Source organism: Phalaenopsis equestris, unplaced genomic scaffold, assembly GCF_001263595.1.
Source record: "Phalaenopsis equestris unplaced genomic scaffold, ASM126359v1 Scaffold000210, whole genome shotgun sequence".
Lineage (NCBI taxonomy): Eukaryota > Viridiplantae > Streptophyta > Magnoliopsida > Asparagales > Orchidaceae > Phalaenopsis > Phalaenopsis equestris.
The window spans coordinates 62,878-74,048 of NW_018164652.1; the positions used below are offsets into that span (position 1 = coordinate 62,878).

The 11,171-nt window shown below is 36.8% G+C and overlaps 1 protein-coding gene across 4 annotated transcripts in view; it reads right to left on the reverse strand.

The window, feature by feature from the left end:
* Positions 1 to 1,605: 1,605 nt before the first annotated feature.
* The window catches only part of LOC110023107, a 13,658-nt gene continuing 4,092 nt past the window's right edge, over positions 1,606 to 11,171 (reverse strand). For 3 of the 4 annotated variants that reach the window (XM_020722343.1, XM_020722344.1, XM_020722345.1), the window contains 2 exons: positions 7,833 to 7,946; positions 1,606 to 2,071 (listed from right to left, as the gene is read on the reverse strand). In XM_020722343.1, coding sequence (XP_020578002.1) covers positions 1,697 to 2,071; positions 7,833 to 7,946 — 489 coding nt within the window. In that variant the 3' untranslated portion in view covers positions 1,606 to 1,696. The remainder of the gene's footprint in view (positions 2,072 to 7,832; positions 7,947 to 11,171) is intronic. The other variant, XM_020722346.1, reaches the window with a different exon arrangement.

Consider the following 11,171-nt stretch of genomic DNA (forward strand, 5'->3'; position numbering starts at 1 on the left):
GAATAAGTTGTAAAGTAGCAGATAATTCAAATTTGTTATTTGGTTTGTCTTGATAGAAAATAATTCAATTACAGTTGATTTTGGACAAATGTCTATTCTGATCATGTGTAATAATGTTGTTTGCGATAGAACTGTCATAATAATATATTTGATATTTGAGAAATAAGAAATTACTTAGAATAGTAAAAAAACATAAAATATAAACCCCACTTAACAATGAATATCAAGATTGCTAAAAAATAAGAAAAAAGTTATTAAAATTACATTTTAAAATGTGATAATATGAGTTTTAAAATATATATGACACATGACACAAGCTACGCCGTCCTCCAAGGATACCATCTATTCTCGACCACTGTTCGCAGTGAAATCTGTCAGACTGCTTGCTCATCAGAAGAAGTCACACTTCTCTGTGATTCTCTGTAGGCACCAGAAAAATTATCTTCTGTAGTTATGTGGTTGACGTGATGTCAGTAGAGAAGGCTGAAGTCCGCATTGGGAAAGTAATCGTTGGGATGTCCCTAAAATCCTATAGGTAATCTTCTCTTAATGATTCAAACGACAATTTATTAGTCATAACACAAGTTTAAAATGACAAAAGCAATATTCAATTACAATTTTGTGTGGGCCCAATGTCTCAATGACTTAAGTACACCAATCTCACCCGAACTTGTCACAACAAGATGACAACAAACCTTATATAACAAAGGTTCTTGGTTGCCTGTAGCTCAATTAGTACAAAGCTCGAGTTTGTTACATATTAATATCACCAAAAAAGGCTATCCAGATGTACCTTACAAACCCCAACATCAAAAAGAAAAGAGAAACATGGTTGTCTTTATCAGGACTTCACATGCGACACTAACTAACAACGTAATAATTTGGTGCTATGTATGTAAATGCCCTTAAATTAAATTAGAACATGTACAAAATTAAATGAAATCAGTTTCGTGATTATAATCGATGCTGACAAGTAACTCTAATGAATTAACTGAGCATATCAGTAACCAAGCATTTTACCGTTAATTATACTATAAAAGTTATATAGAAGTTACCAAGAAGACGTAACATGCTGATTCAATAGCTCAAGAAGTTGATGATCACTTGATTTAGTATGAACTAAAAATTTTTAAATAAATTTTGTGCAAAATATATTAATAATAATTTAGGTACAAAATTAGATGAACATTTTATGTGATAAGATCATATAAGAAAGCCCATAGTTATATTAGTTTATGATGGCCCATGGTATGAGAAATTAAAACTAGCTTTTGGTTTGAGCAATTCGAGCTAGCCCATGAGATTTCAAAGCCACAATTTCAAGATCCAAAAAAGGACCTACTTTAATTTTCATGACTCTTATTATTATATTTTAATGCGATAATTTTGCCAAGATGGGAATCACACGCACACACAAAGGGAGAGTTGAGCATGAATAACATCAATATAAGAAACAATAAAAACTAACCATAATTGATTGTATACCAAGATCATGGATCATAAATACAATGAGATTCTAATCCAAAATAAATTTAAGTTAAATTTAAGTAATATTGTTACGATCGAAAGATCAATTAGTTATATAAACTTGATCTAATACCGTCCTATACGATATCTATCGTACTACATAATTAGTTTTATTTCGGCACAATTTCAAAAGATATATTTACTTTTAGTACTCTTGTAGGACAAGGAATCATACCTTCTGTGGATTATGACTTAGAAAATGACCGGCAATATTATTTGAATCGCATTTAAGATTGTGGGCACAATAAATTTCATTAAGCCATGGTTTCATGGCTATGTCCTGTTCAGTGCTCTTGAAACTATAATTGGTTTCTCCAATAGAACGATCTGATTTAAGCCCAATTTTTCCATGATTTACCGTTTGCTTTGTGCGCTTTCGTGTAAGCATTCCACCTGAAGTATGCCTAGAGTCGTCACTGGAGATATTCAAGTCATCGTTCTTATAATAATCAAAAGCCGTCCGATATAGTGACAGGAGATGCTGCTCCAAATGAACAATTTCCAGCTCAAGTGTTGTAATCTCATTCACAAGCTCTGTAGCAGTCTGCAAAATAAACTACAAATTCACAAATCCTGAAATATAGTGATCAATCATGACATGAGCTACCAAGTTGCATTTACTGAATAATGATCATCAATCAGTTAAGGACATAAAAGTTAGAGTCAGATGGGTAAAAATTAGGCTGCCGTGGAAATTTGAGTGCTTGACAATAATTTATGGGCTAATTGTTAGTGTTGAAAATAAGTTTAACTACTGTTTTATCAGATGCAACTTCAATCATCCTCTAGTTTATGCTCCCTGATATCATATTTCATATTTTCATTCATAAAGAAATTAAAGAAATAAATTTGCTCTAAAAAACATTTTGAGTTTTTTCTGTTCATTAATGACTTGGGCTTATATAGAGCCTTACAACATTCTTTACAAATAAATCCCTAGACTTCTTCTATCTTTCCTATTTACAATTAGGACCCTAAACTAGATACAAATCTCAACCCAATAAGCCCACCTTGTCACATAACCTCACAAATCTAATGAGCTAAGTCCTTTGGTGAGGCAATCAACCACTTGCTCTCCAGTGGCTACATGACTTAGCTCAAGTAGTTTGTTATTCAGTTTTTTTTTATGAAGAACCTATCAATATCCACATGTTTGGTTATATTGTGTTACACCAGATTGTTGACAATGTTGATTGATGGCTTGTTGTCATATCACAACTTTATTTAAGCTTCTTAGTCCACCTTGAGTTCTACCAACAAGGTTCTCAACCACAATCATCTCAGCAGCTCTTAAGGTCATAGCTCTGTACTTTGCCTGTACTATTGACCTCGCTACTACAGACTGCTTTTTGCTCTTCCAAGAGACCAAGCTGCTCCCTACGAACATGCAGTATCCTAATGGGAACCTCCCATAATCAGCACAACTCTCCCAATCAGAGTCACAATTGCCCTCAATGCCTACATGTCTATTCTTCCTGAAAATCAATCCCTTCCCTGGTGCACTCTTCACTTACCTCAGAATCCAATACACTGCATCTATATGACCCTTCCTCAGATTATGCACGTAACAACTCACCATGCTTATAGCAAAAGATATGTCAGGACGAGCGTGACTCTAATAAATGAGATGGCCTAATAATCTTTGGCATCTCTCACAATCAACTGACTCTCCTACCTTTGTGCTTGATTTTCTCTTCTGATCAATTAGTGAAAGTGCAGGCTTGCATCCCAACAAGTTTGTCTCTGTAAGTAAGTCTAGTACATACTTCCTCTGAGATAGAACAATCCCCTCCACTCCACGGTGCACCTTAATCCCAAGGAGATATCAAAGTTGTCCCAGGTCCATCTCAAACTTTTTGCCTAATATTGTCTTTAACCGAGCAATCTCTCCCTCATCATCACCAATGACAATCATATCATCCACATGTATGGAAAGTATAATAATGTGACCACCATGTAGTACAAAAAATACTTTGTAGTCGACATTGATCTGTTGATAGCCCATATCAACAATTGCTCTCCTGAACCTTTCAAACCAAGCTCGAGGAGACTATTTCAAATCTTATAGTGACTTCCTAGTCTACATACCTTTCCCACTGTTTGGTTTGTGCTGAAGCCTGGTTGTATCTCCATGTACATCTCATTTAGCGGATCTCCATGAAGAAACACATTCTTCACATCCAGTTGGTGTAACCTTCATCCATAATTCACGGTCGGAGATGTGTATTATGACAGTGCTCGTCTTTGCCACTGGTGCAAATGTCTCATCATAACAATTTCATACGTCTGATTATTCCCTTTCTCCATCAATCGTGCTTTGTAGATCAATTTTTCCTTCAATATGAAGACTCTTTAAATACGACTGCATTTTCTTAATAATATTACGTGAGCTCCTACGTCCTATTCTTATAGAGAGCAACAAGGAACTCTAGCATGGTAGCCTTCCACTTTGAATCCTCCTAAGCTACCTGCCAACAAAGATATATTTAATGCTTTGTGTACAGGTGATATGTTTGAGTATGAGACAAACTGAGCAATGTCATGTGAGAAAATAAAACAATAAAGAGAATAATGATCAGGAGAATGGCATGCATTGCTGTGAGAGATCCTAATTAAAATCATGGGGTGGGAGGAGAAGGGAGAAGAATCATATCGCCTAGTAATCAGATTCATTGGTGGATGGTGTAGGTGTCTCAGTAGTCGAGATAGACCAGGACAAAGGACTTGATGGCACGAGTGGCATGGCTGGTACGCTCCCTCAATCTTTCTCCTCCTTGTATACACTCTTAGCTCCCCTTGAGTTTGAATCTCACCACCTTTGGCCCATTCTCCTCCTTTTTCTGCTCTTTCTCAACTGATCTTTCCCACACAATGGAACAAGGCATTGTTCCCACATGTACCAATCTTTCATCATCACTACTATCCCCTCTCGCCTCATACCTCCAGTATTTGGCATATCACGAAAGGGTGAGGTTATCTCCAGGGTGCAGTACGGTTCAAGTACTCTAGAGGACACATTCATGCTTACAAACAGTCTCTTCTCTATTTGAATCCAACAACTCCTTCTTGATAGTCGAATAATCAACGAAAACACGCTTCAAAGCTCTAGGATCCAGCTTTCCTACTAATGGTTTGCTGTTATTTACAAAACATACACAACCAAATACCTTTAATGGGAGGATCTTACTATTATCTCCTTTCAACATCTAACAATGAGACTTTCAATCCAATACTCTTAAGGAAACCCTGTTGATCAATTAAGCAGTTATTAAAATAGCTTGCCCCATAATTGCTTTGGGGCATTCATTGTGATCATCATACTTAGAGTTACCTCTAGAAGGTGTCTATTCTTCCTTTCTACTACTCTATTTTGTGTCGGAGTGTATGAACATGCAGTTTAATGTTGTATCCCTTAGGTTGACAAGTATTCTCCAAATTCCTTGTTGGTATACTGTCACATTATCAAACATCAATACCTTCAGAGTTGCCTTATGAAAATCTTTAAAGCAAGCAAACACATCACCCTTATTTTTTATCAAATATAACCAAGAAACATGAGAAAAATAATCAATAAAAATCATAGAATATTTATAATCATTCATTGAACTCGTAAAAGAAGGTTCCCAAACATCATAATGTATCAAATCAAAAATAAAAGAGCTCATATTCCCATAACTGATATAAGAGCTCCTACTAAGCTTGCCAAACTCAAAAGCATCACATACAAGTTTTTTTTTTGTCTTTTCATACAACGGCTGAAATAAATGACTCGGTAAACTAAAACAAGAGTGTTTCATGCATTTGTGATTAGCGGCAACACATCCTCCAAACTCCTCCTAGATCTTTCAACTCCAGTACTCTCCACCATAGATGTTAAAGCTAAGAACATCCCCTTTCTATCCAAGTACCAAAGTCCACTAAGCCACATTTCAGTCCTAAGTATCCGGCTCGTCTCTTTCTCTTGAAAGATCACCATAGGAATATTAAATAAAACAACACATTTTAGTTGGAAAATAATGACAGTAATGGATAAAGCTCACTAAAAAGGAATGAGCATGCAAAACATTAGGCAAACTTATAGAATCGACACACCTCACTATACCCTTATCAACTACAAATTGTGTTGTACCATCAACAGTCTGGATGCTCTCTAAAACTTCTAGGTGAGTATAGGAAAAAAACTCTCTAGTAGTACCTCCCACAAGTCGAGATGCACCAGAAACTACTATCCATTATGAAGATCTTATGGTGGAAATAGCAGCAAGAGCATATGTATCACAAGTACCTTTATCAGATTGAGCATAAGTATCGTTGTTACTTCTTGATGATGACGAGGTGGATGACTTCTTGGCCCCATCACCCGCTTCTTTCTGATTTTTGTTTTCACCTCAACTTCTCTAGAATCTCATTATTTTTATCGATAAAGACCACACCTGTCTATCCCTCGTCCTCTGCTACCATCAGATTTACTTGATAGCTTCCTCTTCCCTCTTTTCAACCACCATGACTATTGTCACGGCCACCAAACTATCCACACCTCTCACTCTCTTTCTCTCTCTCTCTCTCTCTCCTCTATTGCTCTTGATCTCTCCCTTCTGCTCTCTCTATCTCTCTGGCCTACTTCACCACCGTTGTAGCAATTGCAAATCTCCTCCTGGACACCTGTCATACCTGAGTTTAAGACAGTCAAATATGATCGTGTACCTAGAAGTTCACTCGACTTAGAGTGTAGCCTCATACAACTCTTGCTATATCATCACACTATGGCCTTATCTAGTGAAGGGATCATCGCTTGGGCTTGGAGGACTAATCTCCTCGGATCAAACATCATATTCAAATGAGCTAGAAATTTTATAGTCCTCATCTGTGCAAAAATCTCTCCCTTCTTACACCTTTGATCATCACAACTCGACATCGGTGAAAAGTGATCAAGTTGTGTCCACAGTCACTCTAAATCTATGAAGTACTTCTGAATCAATATATCACCTTGTATCACTGCCTCTATCTCATGCTGAATCAGGGACAACCTCACGTAGTTCTCAACCCAAGTATAAATTCTCTTTAGCTTTGCTCAAATGTCTCTCACCATTAGAATTTCATCTACGGATGAGACAATCAATGAAACCATTGAGTTGAGGAGTCAGGTGTAAAGCAATGTGTGTGTGATCCTCTACTCACCCCCTCGGTACTATCACTCTTTGGCTCGATGCCCGTCACGTATCCCATTAGTCACTTCCATAATAGAGCAGTGTCGATCCGACGCAACCAACTCAGATGTTTGGTGGGTTCATTGAGCTTAAGATCCATAAGAGAGATCTATCTTCACCTACGTCGGAGCACGTGTTGAGGTGGTGACTCCTGCCAAGATCTTAGCTCCATGTATGAGCCTAACCAAGACCTTCAGAACTTTAAGATCAATCTTCCCAAAAAATTCCAATCATTTATCTACCGCATTATCTCTGTCGCCTAACATCCTCAATCACAAGGATCCAACTCTAGATCACACATGACTTCTTGCAAATTCATGTGATCCGCTTTGCTGCAACCTGCACAAAGTTGCAACCCCTCCGTCCTACACAAAATCGCAACTGCTTCGATCCTTCGCTCCCTGTTATCGAGTGCAACTCCAGAAATAAAGGTCATGCTCTATTTCCTTCCTCACTCCCAAGTCACACACAAGACCACACCAGGCCTACCTCCCTGTGCCACGATTCCACGTCGTCTCACCTGCGATCTAGTTGGGGCTAGAGCCCGTTGAGAAGCTAGCTACGTGACTGCTACGTACGAAGACCACCAAAGTTGCTCCCCCCTCCCTACACTTGAAGCTGAAGCATCCTCTATTAGCTCTAATCATGACTATATCCCAAGGGTTCACGTTGCGATCCTGTCTCATTGGATCGAGCAACACTGTAGAAGACGTCTAGGTTTAGGGCTCTAATACCATAAAGAAATAAATTTGCTCTGAAATTTTTTTTCTATTTATTAATAACTTCGGCTTATATAGAGTCTTACAACTTTCTTTACAAATAAATCCCTAGACTTATTCTATCTTTCCTATTTACAAAAAGAGCCCTAAACTAGATACAAATCTCAACATAAATATTTCATAATTTGTCATACATGAAGAAGAGACCTAACCCTACCCATTAATACAAAAGAAATAACATTGTCAAGGGAATTGTCGAGGACATAAAAGAAGCCAGCCTTCTCTTTATATGAAATATCAGAATAACAACATTTGGAAAGAAGGAAAAAAATAATGTTGGATCTGGAAGAATTTTTGCAAAATATTAAGTATGAATTACCATGGGAGCTGAGCTTTCATTTGAAAGAGTTGATTTAGCAGAACTAAAACTAGAAGTCATGTTTTGGAAGGAAGGTTGGTTTCCAAGTCTTCTCTCCAGATTTAGATGTAAACTCTGCATTCAAAATAGTAAAGTGTAGAGATGATGAAGTCGACTATGAAATCATGCACATGATTTATATGATAGTACCATGTCATACTCATCATTCAAACTTCAATGAAAGGAACATGCACTCCTAGCCTAACTAAATTATTTCTATCAAGAAAGGAAATAAATTTGGTGCAGTGATGTACATTTTCAAATCATTTCAAAAAACTTGTACATTTTTCCGTTAAACATGGCTTACAAATAGATGTCTAAATCTCTATGAAACATGAGCACACTCATATGTACACTACACGACACAAACATGGCAATATAACATAACTATAAAAAATAGGGCATGATCCTCCATGGAGACGTTTTTACCTAATTTTACCATTCTCTACTAAAGATAACACTGAATGAAGTATAATATTATCAAGAAAATATTATATTGATAAAAGAAAAACAAATTTAAAAATTAAAAAAACGAACTTTTTGGTTGAGTAATTAATAATACATATTAGTTGTCATATGTTTTGTCCATATCAAAATTATTAACTTCAAAATATCAAAAAAATCTAAAAAAATGTTAATTATCATTGTCATCCTGCCTGAGCATCATTTATTAAAGTAAACATGCTCTATGCTATGGTCATCATTGTTGACCTCATTTTTAGTGAGGTCTAGTCAGTAAACATGCTCTATGCTATGGTCATCATTAGCACAAGGACTAGTGCCAGCTTTAATGAAACATTCACCTTTACCAAGAAAAAAAGGCTCTTCAAGAGAGAAATTAGTAATGTCAAATATCTCAATATCATCCATAGTATCTCTATCAATATGTCATAACTTAGTCTCCAATAGAGTATACTCTAAGTCTTCCTATACATAACATGATGATTAATATACACAATTAATAAATCTTCTCCCGAATGAGGAGTGATCCAGTTCTTCTCAAGTAAATTGATAAAAGAATATGTAGTCAAATTTTCTTCGCAAAGAGGAGAAATATGATTGAGCCAATAATTTAGAACTTAACTTTTATCGCCATGAGGAATGAGCTCCATAAATGTTCACTAAAATTTTTATCCAGTGTCATTAAAAGTTATGGAATCATGATTAGTAAAAGCACCACTAAATCAAAATATGTTAGAAAATTTCAAATTGACCATTAATCTAGCTTCAAAATTTGAAAAAAATTTCCTTCAAGCATTTGTTCGTCTCATTTGATATCTTCATTTCCTTATATGGACCAACATCATTTGGAGTTTCACTTAGCTGATTCAGGCTATAATCATTAATAAGAGAATGCACCTAATAAGTTGCATTACTAATTATTAAATGAGGTAAACTAAGAGTAATGAGAAAACTAATGGTTATCTAGAATTCAAAAGTGAGCTAAGCAATAAATGAGGGCGTTGCTTTTGTTCTATCTTCGTATAAGGAACTCTTGTACAATTTTATAAGAAGTGGAAACTGTATACCAAAAGGGTATAATCGCTCAAGTAAAGGATATAATAGAGGCCAGGAACGAGCTTGCCAAGAAGAGTTTAAGAAAAACAAGCCAAGCTGGTTCAAAGCGCATTCGCCAACGAGATTCCCAGAAGAGAGCGCTCGCAATCGCTAGTCAACTTGAGTTCAAGGTACTCACCCTCCAGGATTGAGACACACTCATCAGTTAAGAATAAGAAAATATCCACTAAACTCAATGAAGAATTCACCAGACCAAGAAACTCGTCAAGCTAGCTCAAGTCAAATAATTGCCCAAGCCCAAAGAGCTAGCCAACAACTTTTACAACTATGAAAACCAACCACAATTCCAAGTTCAAATCTATACATAGACTATATGATGCGTAGAAAAGAATGCTTAAATTCCTTTATATTTTACACATTTTTGTGGATAAAATTGTACTTTAAAAAAAGATATTTTCACGTTTTTCTTGCAGGTACAACAGGTTTTGAAAGTAGAGCAAAGTGAAAGAGAATTGGAGCAAAGGAGTATGCAAGAGACTAGCGCCGAGGCACTAGTGTCAGCCTGGCAACCTGAGCCAACCACTGGGGGCCTAAGCTCCCAAGCCCAGTTCTGCAAACCGAGAGACTGGGAAGTTGTGTAGACGGCAACTGCCTGAGGCAGTTTTGAGAATCATGATTAGTAAAAGCACCACTAAATCAAAATATGTTAGAAAATTTCAAATTGACCATTAATCTAGCTTCAAATTTTGAAAAAAATTTCCTTCAAGCATTTGTTCGTCTCATTTGATATCTTCATTTCCTTATACGGACCAACATCATTTGGAGTTTCACTTAGCTGATTCAGGCTATAATCATTAATAAGAGAATGCACCTAATAAGTTGCATTACTAATTATTAAATGAGGTAAACTAAGAGTAATGAGAAAACTAATGGTTATCTAGAATTCAAAAGTGAGCTAAGCAATAAATGAGGGCGTTGCTTTTGTTCTATCTTCGTATAAGGAACTCTTGTACAATTTTATAAGAAGTGGAAACTGTATACCAAAAGGGTATAATCGCTCAAGTAAAGGATATAATAGAGGCCAGGAACGAGCTTGCCAAGAAGAGTTTAAGAAAAACAAGCCAAGCTGGTTCAAAGCGCATTCGCCAACGAGATTCCCAGAAGAGAGCGCTCGCAATCGCTAGTCAACTTGAGTTCAAGGTACTCACCCTCCAGGATTGAGACACACTCATCAGTTAAGAATAAGAAAATATCCACTAAACTCAATGAAGAATTCACCAGACCAAGAAACTCGTCAAGCTAGCTCAAGTCAAATAATTGCCCAAGCCCAAAGAGCTAGCCAACAACTTTTACAACTATGAAAACCAACCACAATTCCAAGTTCAAATCTATACATAGACTATATGATGCGTAGAAAAGAATGCTTAAATTCCTTTATATTTTACACATTTTTATGGATAAAATTGTACTTTAACAAAATATATTTTCACGTTTTTCTTGCAGGTACAACAGGTTTTGAAAGTAGAGCAAAGTGAAAGAGAATTGGAGCATGTGAAAGAGAATTGGAGCAAACGAGTATGCAGGAGACTAGCGCCTAGGCACTGGTGTCAGCCTGGCAACCTGAGCCAACCACTGGGCGCCTAAGCTCCCAAGCCCAGTTCTGCAAACCGAGAGACTGGGAAGTTGTGTAGGCGGCAACTACCTGAGGCAGTTTTGAGCAGTTCGATCACCAGTCATGGGAAGTTGTGTAGACGGCAGGGGGGGGGGGGGGGGGGGGGGGGG